This window comes from Poecilia mexicana, unplaced genomic scaffold (genome assembly GCF_051168715.1).
Source record: "Poecilia mexicana isolate PSO_F unplaced genomic scaffold, ASM5116871v1 scaffold_11, whole genome shotgun sequence".
NCBI lineage: Eukaryota > Metazoa > Chordata > Actinopteri > Cyprinodontiformes > Poeciliidae > Poecilia > Poecilia mexicana.
The window spans coordinates 15,484,157-15,505,567 of NW_028263380.1; the positions used below are offsets into that span (position 1 = coordinate 15,484,157).

The 21,411-nt window shown below is 39.5% G+C and overlaps 1 protein-coding gene across 4 annotated transcripts in view; it reads right to left on the reverse strand.

Moving 5' to 3' along the window:
* The window catches only part of LOC106924683 (CUB and sushi domain-containing protein 3), a 392,355-nt gene that overhangs the window by 76,794 nt on the left and 294,150 nt on the right, over positions 1–21,411 (reverse strand). For all 4 annotated transcript variants that reach the window (XM_088010270.1, XM_088010273.1, XM_088010271.1 and 1 more), the window contains 12 exons: positions 21,011–21,199; positions 14,877–14,993; positions 14,331–14,546; positions 13,342–13,530; positions 10,097–10,197; positions 9,802–9,870; positions 9,466–9,622; positions 7,071–7,262; positions 2,552–2,678; positions 1,622–1,824; positions 488–679; positions 101–239 (listed from right to left, as the gene is read on the reverse strand). In XM_088010270.1, coding sequence (XP_087866396.1) covers positions 101–239; positions 488–679; positions 1,622–1,824; positions 2,552–2,678; positions 7,071–7,262; positions 9,466–9,622; positions 9,802–9,870; positions 10,097–10,197; positions 13,342–13,530; positions 14,331–14,546; positions 14,877–14,993; positions 21,011–21,199 — 1,891 coding nt within the window. The remainder of the gene's footprint in view (positions 1–100; positions 240–487; positions 680–1,621; positions 1,825–2,551; positions 2,679–7,070; positions 7,263–9,465; positions 9,623–9,801; positions 9,871–10,096; positions 10,198–13,341; positions 13,531–14,330; positions 14,547–14,876; positions 14,994–21,010; positions 21,200–21,411) is intronic.

Sequence of the window (21,411 nt, forward strand, 5' to 3'; positions counted from 1 at the left end):
TTGGCACAAGCGCTTTAGGATCAGATCGATCATTTGGATTGAGAAGTTTTGAAAAGCCGTATATGGACATCCGATGCTGGATATTCAGTTTATAGGTCACCTGATGAAGGCCAGCGACAAGACGTAGTCTGAGTTGACAGCAATGAGCCAGTCGCAGTCCTTTGAGTGTGGGTAGGGATGTGGATAGTTAGGAGAGAGGATGAACCCATTGGAGCCAGTCAGATTTCCCCCACAAGGTGCTGCAATAAGAACACAATGTAAATATATATCTTATTAGCGGTAAAGCGCCACATACACATGCCACATATAACTGAGATGAATATGCAAATCTCTATGCCTAAATATAGACACAGGCTATATAGTCATTCTTTTAGTCACTGGCAGATGTGTCCTTGAGTCATTTTCTGAAACCAAACAACTCCAACTGTGTGAATGTAGTGCATCTGTTTCACGTCCCAGCAGAGTATGCTGCAGCTAAACTTTTCACCTATGCAGACAGGCGGGCTGGGCTGCCAGTAGTATCTGTTATCCACTTGTATGCAGGTTATTTTGTCGTCTCCCTGGAGCTCGTATCCAGGGTCGCACTGAAAGGACACCGAATCCCCCGGCTCACGGCCGTCTCCGCTGCGCGTGCCGTTCATCGGCACACCTGGGTCCCTGCAGGCTGTGGCTACAGAGCCTGGAGAGAAGAGAGAGAGAGAGAAGGGGACAAAGTGGGAAATGGAAGAAGAAAAAAACAAAAGAAAGAGAGCAATTACAAAAATCAGGGTCAAACTTTGTGTGCAAAGGTGTATAAACATTGGACAAATGCCTAGCGCTTGAACCTTAAATATTATCTAATTACACAATTCTGTTACACAACATCTGATGTTTTAAACAATGCTCAAAAAAGTTTTTTCTAAATGGATTAAAATAGCCTGAAAAGTCCATGCCCAGCTCTAAGCCTCCCACCCAAAATGATAATGCAACTGAGTATTAGGTAACTGTTCTGGGAATGTGACAGTATCATTTCGTTAGCCAAAGTTACAAAGTGATATTCAAAAAAATGTAAATATGGATTCCAATGAGACTCATTTGCCAGATCAAAAGTGACATTGTAAATTTCAGTTTTGAGTAAGAATAAAACAAATATCGTATGGCAAGCATAACCTATTTTTTACATAGGACCTGAAAAAACTCAATTATTCTGTCTGTTATGTATTTACTACTGATAACATAAAATCAGGACATAAAGAATATGTCCTGATTCTGTCTTCACCAGAGAAACTTGGGCTATAAACAATTTACAATCAAAATTCTTCCTTTGGGGTCAGTACTTAAGAATGTCATTTTTAAATGTTTTTTTCCTAATATTGATTTAAAAATTCCCTTAGGAATTCTAAAAACTTTATTTAATTTGGTTCAAATGAATGAGTACTAGAGATATTGAGTCTTTCAATAACAAGTTGATCATGAACTACATAATTATATTCTTCATTATTAGTTTTAATTTAAAAAAAAATCATAAGACCAAGTCAACAAAAACATGATTCAGATCAGTAGGATTAAAAGACACAAGTTTTAGAATCAAAATGGATCGATGGTTATGTTTTCTTAGTGATTTCTAAATTGTGTTACTTACTGGAAAATTCAATGGCAAACCCTGACTTGCTGATGTAAAAGTCAGTCTCAAACTGGACAGTGACTGTGTTTAGAGTGGAATGGATTCCCTCTGGAAGCAAAGATCCACTCAGCTCTGCCAGAGACATTTCATTCTCAGGCGGGCCGTCCCAAACTTTCAGCATGTCGTGGCTGGCTTCCGTGTCAAAGGCCAAGAACTGAAGGCTGCCATTTAAAAGGGAAGAAAAACCATCAAGGTTAAGATATTTCAATACGAACTTTTCAGACACTCGGTGTTGGCTAATCAGTTTTAGATCTTTGCTGCTCTTGCGCATAATTGACAAAAGATCTGCAAATGTTTTGTAAAATTCTATAACATTTATTTTGTAAATCACAAGCCTTTATGTTTTAGATGGCCAACTCTTTAAATGGGAACACCCGTGCGAAATAATTTTGAAAAGGAGAAAACACAAACTAGAGATGCACAGAGAAAACGGTGGCTGTTCCAAAATCGGACGATTCTACGCTTGACCAAACCTGATAAGTTATCGTCCAGTTGGGAAGCCAAAATCTGATATGTTCCATGAGGCTTTGTTGCCTGTTCATTCAAGCTGCCACAATAGGGATATGAATGTCAAAAGATAACAAGAAGCTGTTCTTTTTTTTATTTTTATCCTTTTGAATAGCCCTCTGCTGTCAGTCAAGAAATATGCTGGATTAGAAAATGTTAGCAATCTCTAGGAAATCTCAAAGTTAAGTTAAAGGCTTCTAAACTCTGCACTGAACACACACACACAGGGTGATGTTTAGTCTATGAAGTATTTTCTGGTTATTTGTAGTTCTTAAAGAGAAATCAGCTAAAAGCTAGAAGGCTTTAACCACGAATGCTGACCAGTCGGTGGACTCTGCCATGTAGAGATTACTGACATAGTCGCAGAGAATCCCGCATTACCTCACAATATTACCAGAATCCACCTCAATGGTCCAAGTGCAACGGAGGTTGTTGTCATATGGAAAAGGGTATCCAGGAGAGAGGATCCTCCCTGAAGATTCACCCTTAAAGCGACCACCACACTCAGCTGCAGGTTAGACAAACACACACACACACACATGAGACATTGCATTGTAGTCATCATAAAAAAATTATATTTTTACACTTAGATTTGCATAAAAACAGCATTACACGCCCACTACCGAAGCCCTACAAATGCTAAATTGGTAAAAACAACATTTAAATGTGTTGATTAGGTGTGACAAGTCAACCATTTATCTCTGTGGTATTTGTTTATCAAGGCAATCACACCGGCTAGGTGGACCTCAGGGGCTGCTTAGTGATCATCAAAGAGCAAAAGTGATTAAAAAGAAACCGACACCCCGCCTCTGACTCTCGCTGTCTTTCTCACTCTTTCTTTCCAAACAGAACATGACGAGGGGAAGCGAGAGGAAGGGGAAGAAGGAACAAAGTGCTGATCTTGCACTCCTCCCGGAAGAAATCACCTCACATTATATAACTAAAATAATTCCTCTTTTTATACTTTGTCTTTTCCAGTTATATACTTTCACAATCTTCATCGTCTCTCTCTTGCTTTTCCTCCCTCTGAAAGTTCCTCCTCCCTCAGGCTCTTCATCACAGGAATATATTATCTCGGGTAATAGGAGCAATATACTACATTAGGACAGCGAGAGGACACGGCGAGAGGATGCAAAAGAAGGAGGGGGAGAGAGGCAGAACCAAGGGGTGTAAAGAAAGAAAAACTTTGAGTAATAATAAGAAATATAATATTAAGACCAGCGGTTAGACGGGGTCACAGTGTGTCAGTGCTAAAGTATAAAGTCAGGGAATTTTAGCCAGTGGTTTTTATGAGTCTTTCATTATTAATAGTGAAAAGGAGAGAGACTTATTAAGCTGAATTTCAAATCAAAAAGTTGAAAGGCAAAATATGAAGGAAGGAACATCTTGAAAACATTGAGCTGACTGCTAAGCCTGCCGAAACCAGTTTGTTAGTCTCTTTGAATGAGCTTTGCATTTATTTGGGTGTAGTAGTGTATTTTTTATCTGTTCAAACTCTGTTACAACTCTTCGCTGTTTTTTGCTACTGTAGTACTAAAGATCCTTTTATTTTTCTTGCACTCCAAGCACTATTTGAGTATTAAATCGAAATGCTTGGTATTCTCATAAACACTCATCAGCAGGATGTATTGGGAGTAAATATCACAACACCTACATGAAGTTTAATGGCGACATTCTGATTTCTAGCTCTAAACCTGTAACTTTACAACAACTTTTAATTTACAAAACCCCCAAATTATTGAATATAATTCAATAATTATATTGAATTATATAATTATAATATCTATATTTTTAGATATTCTAAAAATATCTCCTGTCTTTTGGATATCTCCTCTCCTAAAGAAAGGAAATATCTTATAGTTTAACCATGACAGCAAAAACAAAAGAAAAAAAAAACCAGTCAGAAACATTTGGTTCTAACTGTGGTTGCTTTTAATGTTGTGTTTTTACTTCATACTAACTCTGAATTGCTAAATAGTCAGCAGAGATGTTCACATCAATTTCCAAGTCAAGTCTCAGGTCTTTTGCCCCGAGTCTAGATTATGTGTCAAGTCTTTGAAGGCCAAGTCGCAATCAAGTATTGAATCTTTGAGGGGCAAATTCAAGATAAGTCTCCAGTATTTTTGCCCGAAGCCCAAGCGAAATCTCAAGTCGGAGAGGAGCAGGTCCAAGCCAAGTCTCTGAGGAGCAAGTTCAAATTAAGACTCGAGTCTTTTGACACGCCGACATTAAAATTCTCACATCAGATGCATGTGTTGAGGTAGGAAGTTTACTATTCAGAGGACGGGTCCAGATGCCTATCGAAAGGTACTTTTCTAAGTGAAAGTTAAAGAGGACAGGAATATGCAGAAGATCAGCTGACTCCTGATAAATAAAACCAGCTGGGTCAGACCAGACAGGACTGCAGCAGATAACTGGACCACTTATCGGTCTCTCCCCTCACACACTAGCAGACACACTAAGAAGACGGCTCTCTCAACGCATGTTGTTCTGAACGTTACATAGTGACTTACTTTCCTTTGATTAAATGAAATAGAAACAGTTTGAAACTTCAACAAGGGACCTTTCCTTAAGTAAGACGTTGTGGTTTTAAACACTACTTCAGTTCAACTTTCACAACAATCATGTAGAACAGAAAGTCAGATGAACACCTAAAAATAATACGGCGATATTTGTGCGTGGATGTATTCGGCAAGTCCTCAAAATCACACTATTTAGCTATCTAAGCTACTGTTAGCATGCTACTATTAATGTTTGGTCAGCACTGGACATTTTACATCAGAGGTATAATAACTAATGTATACAGCTATTGAACAGTACTTTTCCTGTGGCAAGTAAAAACAATTACAAGTCTATTTTGGGTTACCACTGTAACATGGCTGACTTAACGTTATAGTGAATGGAGAACTCATTTTCCTGCGCAGGTTGTATTACTGTGACACGTTAATATGATTTCATAAAGTTCTGGAGGCCTGAAATGCCTGTAAAGCTTGTGAAAGAACATTATTGATTTGTTTCAGTCAATATTTATGACTGTGGTGTGATAATGATTCATCCGTTTGCATACCGGGAGAATGAGTGAAACCGCAGTGAAATAGAGTTGCCTATATAGATATGTGTCAATACTCCAATGGGTGTTTCGTCCCAGTGCTTTATTGTTTCTATAAAATAGCAGGTGCTTTGATACATTAGTCTGCAGCAAAAAAAAAAAAAAAAATAGATTATTAAAACTATATTGTGCTGCAATTCTCATGAATCGGATGGTTGCCAAAGCCTTTAGCATTTAACAGGGATATCAATAGATGTTGATAGGGATTATGCCTGAAGAGAAGGAAAGAAAAATGGTGCGTAGAAGCAAGTAGTTATCCATAAGGGTCAGAGTGTCCAGCTGGTATAATCAGCAGAGGAAAAAAACAAAAAAACGTCATATTGTATAACAGAAACACCTCCAAAGCAAATATGTCATGTCAGAAACCATATTAATGAATTTCTGGTGTATCCTGCTGCATGCTCATTTCAGATTAAAAGACATTCCATCATTAGAAGAAATATTTTTCTGATTACAAATTACTTTTGTTCACACAATATAATCTAGCTGCTTTAGATCACATCATCCCTCTCAACTAGCTGCATAAAAAGGGTTTGTTTAAGTGCAAAGAATATTTCTTCAGTCTCTTACTCCATTTATCCCTTAAAGTTTTGATTTCTCAGGGTTGTGACCTCCGTCTGCATTAAGATGGATGAAGACTTAATGATTGGAGAGGTCTGCATTTATATGATGGACATTTGATGGTGGAAAAACGGCAAGACTTTTAATGAAGAGACTTAAAGTTTGAACTCTTGCAGCTTTTGCAATGGTTCATTTTGTGGCAGGCGGAAAGCGTCTTGTAGCTCCTGTCTTTATGAAGTTCTGAGGCTGCAGGGCCAGCTTTTTTTTTTTTTTTTTTTTACTTTAATTGCAGTTTGAACAGCTTTGTGCCATCATGAAATTTGCTTGTTAATGAGTTGCCTTCCATGTTTGAGCTTCTTATCTGTTTCTACAACGCAGACTTGCTTGACAAGGTAACCCAGAGTACAGGACACTAATCAGTGATGATGTAATTATTATTTTTACTGAGGAATGACACCATTTACCAACATCCAACATTTTGCTTAGAATACCTGTCTGAAAATATTGGCAAATTGCGACAAGAGATGGAGAGTCAGGAAAGTTGCTAAAAGTTCTTGAATTCAATTTTAAAACTCATCTTAGAAGAGTTTCTTGTGATATCTATGATGTCTAATGCACTGCAGGTCACAATATGATTCATTCATACTGGTGTTAACAAACATGCTGGTTAACAAATGCCATAAGGACTGGTAGAAGATCTGTGGCTGCCTTACTTGCTTCCAGTCAAAGTTTATTTCCGGTTCCACAAAAAAAAAAACAAAAAAAAAAAACTTTGTTTTTGTTTTTGATGGAGATTTTTGGTAATCTTCGATGATGTATAAAAAAAAATCTTATGTTATGGAGGAGAACCTGAATGCTAATTTCCTCCTAGAGCCCAAAGAGACAGGACTGTGTACAAACATTATTGACCAAAGCGGATATTTCAAACACCAAGTCACTCTGCTGCATCATTCTTTAAATATACCCAAAATATATTACACAAATAACTTGTTACTTGTTGATCCTTCCCGTTGAAGATGGGAGTTATCCACATGGCTTGAAAGATTTTCAAGAAAATGTGTGTAATAACTTTCATGTAACGTTCCCTCCAAATATCTCAGACTGTAGGATAACTTTCCGCCACACCCCTAAAACAATCGGGACACCAAATCACTTGGTTTGAATGTGGGGATAGGAGGCAACTTTGTTTCTCGTTCAGTGTGTAAAAGACATAATGTAACAAGAGCATACCTATGCAGGACGGCAGAGGGTTATCCCAGGCTCTCCTTTCACCCGTCATACACTTGAGTGTCGAAGCCCCGTGCAGAGTGTAACCGGGCTCACATCTGTACGTGATGCTGCTCCCAGAGAAATGGCCTTGGTCGTTGACTTTGAATCCAAACTGAGGCACACCTGGGTCCTCGCAATGAGACAGCTCGAAACCTGGGAGGAAGGAAACAGATCCTGACAATGCAGACCGTTCAAAATGCTCGTAAACAGGACATGGAGGGCCGACACAAGCGGACCAGACCCCGGTTCTTCGCAGATGCACAGCAGTGTTCTATAAATATTTAGCTCACTCAACTATTCTGTTTTCAAGCTTCCTGATATCACAGACTCTGTTAAGCTCTCATCCCAATTTATTTGAAAAGCCTAAAAAAAGATACATAGGCATGAGACGTACCATTATTAGGAGTGATACTGGAGCGTGTATACACCTTATCCAATTTAAGGTTGTTTTTCACAGTCTGTCTGAGCTCAGTTGCCATGGTAATTATTCAGAACATGCAGTTAGTGCACAGTTTTACGGCGTGGGATTTGAATAGATTTATAAATATCCTTACAAGACCATAACAGGGATTTGATCTATGACATTACCCAGAAGACAGGGCGCGCCAGCATTTGAGCTTTCTCTTGGCAGAGTAATGCAGGTGCATGTCTAAATCCTCAAACACGGCCATTTGGAAAGCGGTCCTTTTTTTTTTGTTGTTTGTTCTTTTCCAAGTTAACAACACAAACACATCTGTCATCATCTTGGGAGTGAACGGCCGCCCATCTCAAATTTTATTTGTTACAATATTTGAAAGAAAACAAAAGACCATGAATTATTTATTGGAGTGCGTCTCCAGAGTTGTACTGGATTACATCTTTCATTCTCCGTTTCAGACTTACATAAAACACATTCGAGCTCAGAGTCAAAACACAAGAAGAAAATGTTGGCGCACAGCACAGCTCTTAAGATTAATATCCTTTTGTTTGATATACTAAAACAATGTCGGAAAAAGCGTGAGAGCAGCGAATGCGCGTTGTTTCATGCTACTCAATCAGCATAAAGACAATACGGCCTCAAATAACTACTATGCTATGAAAACATTTTGTATGACTCAGCTTTATTATGTAGAGTTTATAGATCAAAATGTGGAAATAAGAGGATGCTGTCAAATGCGTGCACGCTGCTGTATCCCACTGTGACATCTCGGCTCCAATGGCTTTTGTGATAAAATGAGGCTAATTTCTGATAATTATTTGGTTTTACAGAGTGTTCTTTCTATGTCTTGTTTAGCGATCTCTGTTAGGCAAATGCATGTTTAGAATGTCATAATCTCATTTAGGGCAGCATGAAAGATCAGGAATTTAGCGATTTTCAGCTACTTTATCAGAACAAAACATTAGCTCTCTGATCAAGCTACGTGTATCATTGTTTGCATTTCACATGTTTACTCTAGGTAGATTGTCCTTTTGTTAAGAAAATACAGTGGCTTGTGAAAATAATATCCATTGAACTTTTTTCACATTTTGACACATTGCAACCACAAACTTGATTGAAATTGCGTGGTTGGTGTGTGTGACAGGCCAACAGAATTTAGTGTGGTATCATGAAGTGGAATGAAAGTTATACATGATTATGTATTTCAACACTTCAACAAATAAGACGTAACCAAAGGCCTTCGAGAATCCCATAATTAGTAAATAGAGGACTGCTGTGTGTGATTTGAAATTTAAGGCAGGTTTAAGCACAAATATTTCACACCACAATTTTCTTTTTCTTCTTTTTTTACCAGGAAAAAGAAAGCAAACGTTAAAAGACATGACTAGTCTAAGAGGCAGAATTATAGGAAACTCATGATAATGCTTTACGAAAACCTGTTACAGGCTGCAAGAGATTTGTGGCAGGTAAAGGTTAACCACCTACCAGGAGAGCAATCCTGCACATATAACCGGAGCTACAGTGAAATGGTTTATATGAGAGCATGCTCATGTGTTTGACTGGTCAACTTAGCAAAGGTGGGAAGACGTTGACAGATGCTTTTAATCTGTTCCGACTGATTTCGGGCTATTTGCAGAGTCTGTAGATGTGCAAAGATCAAAGGCATGCAGATGTAATTGCAGCAAAAAAAGTGTTTCTTAAAAGTATTGATTCAGAGACGCTGAAGAAAACAAAAGCACACTGTGATACATGAAAATCCTGCATGGTTTTCCTTTCTCCTTTACAATTACACAATATATTGTGTTGGTTTATCACAACAATAACACACATTGAAATCTGCAGGTTCAGGTTGACAAAATATGAAAGCCTTTGCAAGGCTCTATAGATGTATTCCAAAATATGCACTGAGGTGATAAACATCACTTATATTGAACTTACTTGAGTAAACCAGTTTGAATCCTTCTCCAGTGTCTTCAGCATCACTGTAAAATTCCAGCCAGAGGTGGTTTGATGTGGAAATCAGAGTCAGGCCCAACATGGACGAGCCAGTGAATGCTCCAAGAACTTGAGCAGTGTTGTCTTTGCCATCATAAATCTATACAAATAAGAGAGCAATGCTCTTGTTATGAAACATACATTAAAAGAAAAAAAAAGAAAAAGACAAATCTATGGCTTGATTTCATTTTTAATGATTTACTTCAGGCAATGGACACAGATATCAGATAGGCATAATGATCCAGACAGTCCTTAATGTATGTGTGTGAGTGCATTTACCTTGAGAATATCGCCCTGGGCCAGATGAAATGTTCTAGCTGAGATGTTGATGCCTTTCCCAGCTTGCACCTTGAGTCAACATGGAATACAGATGAGGTCAACCGAGAAGCAGCACAGGCAACATGCATTCAACATGCCTCAAAAATGGCTATTAAATTCTACAACACTTGATACGGATTTTGCAATTTGCCAACTAGGATCCGCGGGAGTCTCTGTGGTCCACTTTTACGGGATGTTTTATTTAGTCCAAACACTGTGGGTGCATACCAAACGCTGGGAAGACTTTCAACTTTACCTGGATGCTGTAGATGCACTCGTGATTGTTATCGTAGTTCATTGGGTAGTTTGGAGACAAGAGGATGCCTTCGTTATTTATGACTGAAGAACCGCACTCAGCTGAGGACAAAGAGAAAATGTAATGAGCATATGATGTGAAAAATTTTATTTCAATCTCAGCTATGTTGGGGAACCTAAATATGAGCTTTATTTAAATATATGTAGAACAATCTGTCTGAAATGTAATAAACTGTGTGCATGGTAATAATTCAGTAATCTTTTTAAACATCTGAACTTTCGAGCTCTCAATTTCTGTTGGGCAGTGCAAAGTTCAGAAATTATCTTACATACGCTCCACTCTCTGGACTGTTCTCATCTGCCCTCTATTCACAAAGTCCCTGCCTCTGTCTTCTCTTTTTTACCAGCACCCCTCCCTCCTACCCCCTTTCCCTACTGTTCTGTGTCTATACTTGTGTAATAGTCCTATTACAGCTGTCATATCATCAATAAATCACCCCGCTACAGTTTCCATTTAGAAAATTACCTCTTTACCCTCTCCCTTTTTTCTTCTTAATTTCCTCGTTCTTGCGCTTTGTCCCTCACTTCCACTTTATATCACTAGTGCCCCCTTTATTCGTCCCTATTTCATTCCACCCTTCTCCTTTGCTGCTATGTTATAACTCTTGTTCAGCTTTTTTTCCCCTTTGTATTTTCATCTCAATTCATTTTAAAAGAAAAGAAACCTCTTTGTTGCCCATCCAAATCGTTTTAGGCACTGCTGCATAAAAACACAGACCCATTTAAACTCAGATAACCTGAGTACCACCCATGGTAAGCAAAGTGCATTATTTAAGCCCCTTTTCGCACCGAATTAAGATTGCACCACGACGTTAAAAACTGGAACGTTGATTGGGACAAACAAAAATTGAAACATTCAGAACATTGGTGGTCTCTTCAGACTCTCGGAAGAGGTCTTTTGGGGTACATCAAGAATTCAGAGTGCTCCCCACTTCGACTGATGGAGTGTGAGAGTTCCAAGACTGGAGGAGCGAGCAATGGCACCTTATCTCTGACATGTCCCATGCAAACCAGGGCAGATTTTTCATCAGAGAGTTTGAGGAGTTGTTCTATGCCAGAGCTAAAACCTAATTACGCCTTTGGCTGGCAACACTAAGTAACTTAACGGACCTATTCTGCTCTTGGCAGTGCAGCTGGTGTGCAAACTGCATCACTTCACTGCTCTGACTGCAATCAACAGAATCTAACTAAGCTGCTGAGATAAACACTATGACATCTAAATCTGCAAATGCAGTGCTAAGATTCCTACATGCTGGGCTTGCACTTGGACAAGGTTCTTAGCTTGTAGAGAAGCTACACCTCCAAATTGCACATGCAGGCTGACTGACCTAAGGGACGCTAAAGTTCAGGTTACAGTTAGTTCAAAGTCGAAACAAACCTCATGTTTGGTGATGAGAAGGAAGCGCAAGATTAACCAGTTTTCTAATACAGTGATATCCTAGCAACAGATCAACTCGTACAATAACTTCAGACCACAGAGTCTTAGATTATCAATGATGAGCCGATGAGTGAAAAACACACATTTTGGATTTTATGTGTCTTTTTAACTTCATTCCACATATTGTTCAAACAAAGTGCTGAGTCCAGGTTAAAATTATTAGGCATGCTGGCATAAATAGAGCACTGCACCCACTACAAAACGTCAGCGCCTGTATCTTCTTAGGCTGCTGATAAACTGACGATGTTTACTGAAACTGACTGTGGAGGTGCAGAAACCTCCGATAGCTCAAAGTAAATGATGTAGACAGTGAATATAAAGTAGCATCTAGTGAAAAAACTAAAAACGTCCATGGAAAGTGTGTAAAATGGAACAGTAGAACACATCTTTCACCCTAGAAATGAATTTTTCATTTTATCTCATTTTATCTGTGATCTAGCAATGTTTGGAAAGTCTTGAAGATTTTAGAGACAACTGGGCAGAGATAACTGGGTGTAATATGGGAAGTAAAGTCTTCCATTTTAAAAAATAATAAACTATCCTGTCCTTTAAATACTTCATTCAACATAACCCATTCAGTTCTGATCGGTGCACTGAATAGCAAGGGGCTAACTAAGTGCAGGACAAGCCAGATTTATATGAACTTGACTCAAAAGTGAAACATTTTATATTTACCAATTTCAGCAACAACTAAATTTCTTTGGAATGAACTTTAAACATCTTTGAAAAAAAAGAACATAATATGTGACTAAGAGAATGTAGGAATAAGAGTTAATGTATCAAAAAACAGCATATTGTAGGTGATTTAATCTTTAACATCTGCTGATATTCACCTCCAGCTCCAACATATCACGTAGCAATGCAACACAACATACCATACAGGAACTAAATATAGAAAAAAAAAAAAAAAAAAACCTCACTTTGCATTATCAGTCTTGTCACACTGATGACAAAGAACCTAAGACGTACACACCACCACTGCAAATACGATGCTTAGCTGGAAATAGGATTGTAGTGTGAAATGATCTAACATGTAATCTCAATTACCGCATGGTGTGCGCTAAGCCCGGATCTCTGTGCCTGGATTTTCCTACACTTTTCCATGCGAGAACAACACCTCTTGTGGGAGTGTGTGGCAGCAGGCAGTGTCAAATCCCCCTCATTGCTACATGTGCACCCAGATCAAATCCTATTTTATGCGTTCCTTATTTGCCCTGAGGTTTCAGGTTCATGGTGTTCAGACTTTGGATTAGAGTCATACAATCCTTCAAGGAGCAGGGGGCAAGAATACCCTGGTGGTCTGGGAGAAATTGTGAGGCTATTTCCCTTATTTGAGAACAATAGCCCCAGTGGAAGCCAGGATGATCGCTGTCACATTCAGCTGACTTTTTGTTAATTTTACAATTCTGAAACGAAGAGCTATCTCTAAGTTCAACAATATATAAAACTCTGCTTTGCTGAATTGCTTTAATTCAGCTACAGTGGAGAAATTCTGCAAACAGCCTATTTAATGCCATGCCACAATCTCAATCAGATTTTAAGTCCAGACTTTGACAAGCCTACTTACAAACCTCTGTTTGTTTTTGTTTTATTATTTTTAGTTAGATGTGGATTTTCTGATGATATCTGGACATTTTCTTTCAGCAGTTTGAGAACAGAATTCACGAATTCATCAATTGCAGTAGTAAAACAAATCCATAGGACACACCAACGCATAACATCGGACGCACAGTTATATAACTGCATACCAACACATCTTGGTAAAGGAGCACTCCACATTCTTCGCCCTCCACCTAGACAGATCAACTCTGGCGCCCCCTCAAGGCGGTACCCTAAGTTGCAGGAGAAGGACAAAGTGTCTCCGACCCCAAAACTGTAGCCATTTCTCCGGCCGAACCTGGGCATCCCAGGGTCCTCACATGGCTCCAAAGTGTACTCTGTTGAAGATTCAAAAACATGAATATCTAATAAAGCAGAGCTAATAAAGTCATCCTCAAAGCTGTAACAACCAGATCAACACCAGACCTTCTGTCTCACTACTGGTGCATAATAGTTGAAGTAATAGGTTGTGAAAAACAACTAATAATAAAAATACATATTCCAATTCTCTTATCTAAGCATATGAACAATGAGCTAACAACTTGTCGGTCTTTGCTGTGTTTTATCCACTGAGCTTTCTGAGTGTGTGTTTGGCAAACTATAACAAATAATGTATTTGATTTATTTGCTTTAGCAGGTTTGAATCAAATCTCTTGTGACACCTCCCATGTGTTACATTCTGACTATCAGTGTACGCCATCTGGGAGACTATAAAACATCCCACAACATGGACTGAGATTCATGAGCTCCTGTACAGGAGAGATGGAAACGCTTAAAAGGGTAATCCGACTATGGATGTCTTTTTTATGAGGGGAAGATGTCACTTTGAACTTCCCTCTCTCTTAACTCCTGTTGACCTGAAGGAACATGTTGATAAATTCAAACTTTTAAACAATAACATGTTTTACAGTGTGTTGCACAAGATTGATTTTGACAGTATTTAATCTCCATTGTCTCCAAACACATTTGTACTTTTCCTAAGGTTTGGGTGAAATTTAGATTAAATTTCTACATTCTTAAAGGATGTGATTCAGAGACAATCGATTTTGCATTAACGGAGCTCCCACTGCTGACAAGAGAAACACCCTGTCAATTAATCCGCAGTCGACTAAGACTGATCCACGAAGAAGTACAATACCTGAGAAAGTTATGTTGAATCCCTCGTACGAGATAGAAAAGTCAGAGATGAATCGTAGCTGGGCTTTGAAGTTGCCATAGAGACCAGCATTGATGTTGCTAGGCAACTCATTGCCGGTCAGCCGAGCCAGAGGTTGCAGGAAGCTCCCGTTCTCGGTTACCAAGAGGTAGTCATGTTGGTCCTCAAGATGGAAGGAGTTGAACTGAAACTGGACGCCTGTTTGAAACGCAAGAACGGATGGATATGAAGGCAGAGCAGCGTCATGCATGTTGAGTTCTAATCAGCAGAAGTGTGTTTTTTACTAAATAAATCAAATCCTGCAAGCATTTTTCACTAAACAAAATACCATTGTGCAACAAAGCAGTACCGTCGCCAGACAAGTTAATCTGGAGCGTCTCTCTCAAGTTTGCAGAAACGCACTCTTGCAATGCAGGTTTGTTGCCGAGGCACAAAAGTAACCGGATTCACTGAGCTGGCCGTGTCACACTGTACTGTTTCGGTCTGTCTCTATCTATTAGGAAGTGGGGATCTTTGCAGCTCGCTTGCCTTTCCCATGGCTGACTTCAACCGTCCAGGTACAGTTGAGAGATGAAGGGTAGCTGTCTGGAAAGCCGGGACTGAGGATGGTTCCCCAGGGGCCCCTGACATCCCCGCCGCACAGTGCTGGATAGATTGAGAGAGACAGTGTGGGAGAGAGGGGCAGAGGCGGGGAGAGATGAGCAGAGACAGGGGACGGGAGGCAGGGAGAGGGTTAGCATCAGATTGTTGATTGCTAAAACAGATAATGTTTCCCTGTGGACCTTTAATACCACCTCTATGAGGCATACGCACACAAATACTGACACATGGCTGCTTCCGGCCAGGCAAACAGAAAGAGACAGGGAGCCACAGAGGAGGACATAATCTAAGAGCTGTGAGTAAAGTTGCACACTTTAAATCGACGTCTATTTGAACATTAGTGCATATAAGTATATAAAATGTTATGACTTATTTGAAAATACAACTGTGGCATGGCCCTAGATTAAAAGAAGACATGATCATATATGATAATGAAGGTTAAGTATAAGCTCCTATTTATTCCTAATTTTGAGATAAAAGTAAACTATTGCAATAAAAAAAAAAACAATCTTGCTCCAAGCAATGGAAGTTGTGGTGATAATAGAGCCCTGTATCATGATTGCTTCCATGATACAAACATTCACATAGCCGTACCTAGTTTGTAAACACACATACTTTTTTTTACTTGAATATAGGTGTTTGTGACGCCCCCAAAACTATGGCACTCAGGGTGGGGAGCCACATAAGCCAAGTCACACCTTGAGATGGGCTTCAGGGGTTTGAAATGAAACTGACCGGCTAAAACGATCAGTGTTCATTCCAATCACATATGTCAGATGTGTTGGCTCCTTAAAAATATGAATGTGCATCGTTTTCCATCTTTATTATGATGCTTTTTCAGTATTTTAATGAACAAAGTAATTAACTTATTTGAAGTTTACAATGCTTGTCTTTTTAAACTTGACAGGCAGTTGATGAAGGATCTGTCAATCAGCGGCTATCATGAACTAACTCCACCCAGCCTCATTAATAAGTTGGAGGCCCAATGTTTAAAATTCAACTTGCCTTAAAACCAGTTTGGGAAGAAAAAAAAAAAAAGAAAACTGGAGACCTTTGTGATGTTGATGATGTTGTTTTGTTTCTTCTTAATGAGGAAGTTTTCCTTTGTGAGATAATGCAACAGAAGCATCTACGCTATTGTTAGCAGCCTCTATTGTTGACCTTCATTGGTCCGAAACAACATCCCCAAGCTACAAACACACAGCTTGAAGCCAGATGAAGACAAACAGTGTTCTAGGGAAACTGAAAAGCAAATCTATGCAAGCTCCTAACGAGTGATGTATGAACAGTTTGTTTACAATTAAATATGGACCTTGAAGGTCCGAGCTGTGACTTAACACAATTTGAAGCTCAGTGCTTCTTTTATTGTGTCCAGCATTGATAAAATATGTATCCTTTGTTCTTCGTTGTTGCGTCTGCCTCTGTACAAAACACCTAACTCATGCTCATCAAACAAATGAGATATATGCAGTGAACTTGTTAACGTATGCGAGGGAGTGTGTGGGGAAACACACAAGTTAATATTTGAAATACAAAGAAGGTGACCATCTGGACTGGAAGTCTTTGTGCTGATGTAAAGATTTTAAATCTGCCTGTATGAGTTACTTAGCTCGTTTTCAAGTTATAAGATATAAACACTTGGTTAAAATTGCTTTCCAAGGTTATTTTCACTTTTTTTTTTGTTGTTGACTGTTAATTTTCAGGTCTTTACTTCATTGACAGAACAGATGTTAACCATTTGAAACCAAACAGCGTGGTTTCAGCACAAAACTCCAGAGCGTTTCAGTGCATGAACATTATAATGCAGGGTGACAGCTGCACTTGCACAGATATCGGGTCAGAAAACCTTGGAAAATTGCGTCTGCCTCGTTCTGTGCATTTTAACGTGTGCAAACTGTATGTCGCCAGCTACTTCCGTCCCGCTCCCTTGAGCTGGGATTTCATACTAAATGTTGGAAGGAGGAGCAACATTGTTTTACAATAAAGCGACAAAAATGCCATAGCATTACAGCTAAAGTGCATCGGGTGAAAAGCTGCTGCGAGGTCAGGTCTGAATGTTCTGCTGAAGTTTCCTTGACATTTAAGAAGGCTCTGGCCATGCTTCGAGAATAAAACCACCAAATTTGGCAAGGGAAACCAACATTTAAATCTGCTTATCCCTCTTTTGGTTTGCCGTGTGCTGCTGCAACCACTGCAACAGGTCAACAAGGGAGTGGAAGTAAGCTCAAACCACGACAGGGTGTCAGGGTGTTCACATTCAACTGCTGTGGTTTGAAGAGGACCTGCAAAACCAGTGGTGAGGAGTGAGAACATTTCCAAACTAAACAAATACATAGCAAGAATGAACGTACACACATGCACGCACAGAGATCTCAATGTTTCTGTACTGCTAAGAAGATTTTTACTTTAATCAGAAATACAGCCCTATCTTTACTTTCTCCTACTTTATCTCTCATTCTTTCTCCTTCGTTCTAAAAATACTGAGAATGACTTGATGAGGATAAATGAGGATTTCCCCAAATTTGACTCATCCAATTATTTGACTGCTATAATTTGGAGCTTCTGCATATTTGATGCGATGCCTAACGTATCCCAGTTTAAGGAAAGTCCGACTGATAAACCATTCATGGAAAAGTTCAGTCCCGAATTTCTCACTGCTTTCAAAGACTCTGTTTGGCTGGTGGGATCATCTCGTCACTTTCCTTTTCAAATTTATTCAGACTTTCATCAGTCGAGTAAATGTGACTCACTTTCGTCTCTGCAAATGTACATCACAAGCAACATTTGCTTTCAGCGGGACTTTTTAGGGCTCATTTGACTCTCTGTGTTGATGTTTTTCACAAATTTAGTGCATCAATAAATACAGCTTCAATTGCTTAGCGGTTATTCGTATCAACGGATTGCATACAAAGCCTTTTAACAGTGGGCATATTTCTTGAACTTTTCCGTATTATGTTTCATAACAAAGAGAAAAAGATTCAAGCTTTCTATTGTAATTTAATATAATATACCAGAATTAAGTAGCACTTTACAAAGTAGATGGGAAGTAGTAGATAGTTTTCAAAGCATTTTAGTAATAAAACCCCCCAAAATACAGTCCCATAGTTGGATTCAGCCACATTTGCACTTCATTAAACAACATTATTAGCATAGTCTTGTTTTACATGTAACAAATTTACATCAAGATTAGCCTGTATATAGCTCCTACCATCTTACAGTTGAGTTATATCTCTATCTCTAAGTTTCAATATTGATTTAAAAAGCCTATAAATAGTCTTAATTTAGACGCCCTGCGAATATAACTGTAGTTATCATTGTTTTATGTGTTGCCTCTGCTGAAATAAATCCTAAATAAATGCCTACTTACTTGCCTGTGTTAAAGAAAAGTTTCCTCGAAGCATGATGCTGCCATCTTATTGTTTAGGAGTGGGTGCGGTGTGCTCAGGGTGATGTGCGGTGTTAGTTTGGCAGTGACAAATCCCGTTTTAAAGGGGAAATGGCAGGGAGCATGGTGCATTTCGGCTGCATTAACTTTCATTTTACCACTTTTCACAAAGAAGATGGCAAGGAAGTTGCATCACCAAAAATGTATTGCAACAACAAACCAAAACTGCTTCAAAGATGGAGAAACTCAAAATAAAAGAGCAAGCAAATAAAAGAGTAAAGAACTTCTTAGTCTGAGACGCTGATTATGTAATAACACCAGCTGTAGAAAGTCTTCGGTCACATTCATAATTGCAGTTAGATCTGGATTTTGATTGACCCGTTCCAACACATAAATATGTATTCATCTGAAAATGCTGCAGCTCTGGTTGCATGTTGAGGGTTAGTGTCCTGCTCAAATGTGATCCTTTGCCACAGTCAACTTCCCCTCAACTCTGACCAGCTCGCATTTCCCACAGGAAGGTGCATGGTAGTGATGCTCACTCTTAGTTTCTGTTTTTGGTTGTAACATGAGTAAAGGTATAAATAGTTTTTCAAGGCACTTTACATTTAATGGTACGCAGGATATTGTGCTCAAAACTATATTCTCAGAGATGAAACCACTCCTAGTAACACGGTGGGATTTAAAAGTGTTTCCGAAGCGAAAGAGCCACCAAGCCATAGTATGCAGGCTGCCACTAAAGTGATGCTGCAGTGACGCATCCATCTTTTCCTCCCACCTCTCCTGCACCACTGAGATTGGAAGTGAGCGAGACGGGCGAGGAGAAAGACAGGTTTCTCTCCTCCCCAACCCTCCTCGTGTGCCCCCCTACCCCCACCCCCTACCTCAGGCTTCTGATTTGAGGGAGAAGAGAGAGGAGGTGACAGGCAACACAGGCTCTCGTCAACCTTACCTCAAACCTTCCTGTGTTCTCGGCTCACACAAGAGAGAAGGTGACAGGGCGCACATGGATAAAGAAGCCACAAGCGCGCGCGCGCACGCTTAAAGTGCGCATTCAGGGCTGCGCGCGCACGCCGACGTCTAATCTTTTCTTTAGATTAAGCAAGGCGACATTCAAACCAAACGCATTTTAAGTAGTGGCTTTGCTGTTGAATAACGCATCATTTTTCTCACAAAATACGAGTGGCACATTCATTTTAAAACCGTCACCAAAATTATTTAGCCCTTTCGTATTTATAGTAGCCAAAAAAAAAAACAAAGAAAACAATCAAAGCTTCTAGCCAATTTTTCATCATTTATTTCACCAAGCAAGTCATCTTTGAAAACCGGAACAAGTATTTTTTTATTTTTTTGCTCTGTCAGATTAAAGAGAATATTATCAAATGAACAGCCCTGATTGTAGTTTTTGTGTGCTCCAAAGAAAGCGTGCAGCGTCTAGTCCTTGCTCCAATGTCAAGGCAAACATTCCCGTTTCACTGCGTGCATCTTGTTTTTCAGTCAAGGGTATCTATGGTGTTTGATTAGTCTCGAAAGGCAGGCAGCTGACAGCAAGACGCCTACGAGTCGTATGAGCCTGAGCAGAGCGGCACCAGCGTAGAGTATAACACTATCATCATGAGACAGCGGTGTTCAGGATGAGAAAAGCAAAGAAGTAATCCTCATCTCGGTCCAAGAATGCGCCTGTTGCTTGCTGCTCAGGTGAAGACAATGAATGATGTGGGCTCTTCTTCTGCTTGGCTAACATAATTAAAGCCAGCGAACGCTCCGTCTTGTCTAATGCGCCACCAGAAAGTGGTTTGATTGTATTAGTGGCTGCTAAAGCAATCAACAGCGTTACCTTGACATCCCAGTGCTCGCAACTAAAACTCGTAAAGCTGGGATTTCTTTTATCTGGGATAGTCACAAGCATACTGCAGAGTTGCACTTGCTTGACAGCTTGACTGGAGAGTAGAGGGAAGAGATGGTCCCTGATTTTAAAGTCTTAGAAGTCAACTTGACAGGCGAGGGTGTGCTGAACAGCTGCAAACCATGAAAGCACAGAGCATGAGCACATCACAGCTGCTGTGGAAGACCGCATTTGTTAAAACCGAGCAGAGATGTTGCCTTACAAGGGAATTGTTCAGCCCTGGACACAGCACTGGGCAGTGTGCCTACCAAAAGCATTCGTAGCCCTTCTTCACAGTTTGGGAAATTACAAATTCAATCCTTTCATGCTTTTTATTGACATTTATTGCGGTGGTTCGACAGAAAGTAGGACGTATGAAGTGACAGAAAAAAAAAATCACGGCTGGTCTTCACCTGTGGGTAATTTACCTTACGGGTAACAAAATCAATAATTTGCAGTGACCATCACTAAGCTCTGATGCAGTTCTTTGTTTCAAAGCAAATCTTTGAATATAGGCTGAAAAGATGTGTGTCGGCAAGGTGACCTACAAATTCCTAGTTAAACAAGTTCTGCCAGAAGGTCAGATCAGATTTCCAGTAAACTATTCTAAGAAGATTATCCAAGGATGATGAAGGGAAGGCATGCATTTGAAGAACATAGATAGCCCCTCATAATCCTGGATTTAGATACTAAACTGAAATAATTTTGGTTAAATTAAGCCTGACTTTTAATTGTAAATGTCTGGTTTCAAACCGTATGTGCCTGAAAAGGGTGTGCTTTGGAATGATTTACCATCACATGTTGGTAAGGGGTGGCTCCACCAGTGGTTCTTTTCGCACACCAGCGGCTCTTCGTGGCTGAGTCTGTAGCCTGAATCACAGCCAAATGAAACTGTGGATCCGATGGAAAAATCTTGTCCATATCGAATACCGTTGACAGGAATACCAGGATCGAGGCATGAATAGCTGTCCACTGTAACACCTGAATAAATGTTTTTTTTTTTTTTTTTTAAGAAAGAAGGAAAACAAAACAAACAAAATTCAGTTTAGCTGATTTGTACAAAAAAGCCTACCAAGTGTATTTATTTTTCTACAAACATTGACCATAGTTGTCCTGACTGTACCGGTTAGACAATTGGGTGTATCATTGTCGCATAATGCTCGCTTACTATAAACATAATCTCCAAAAGTACA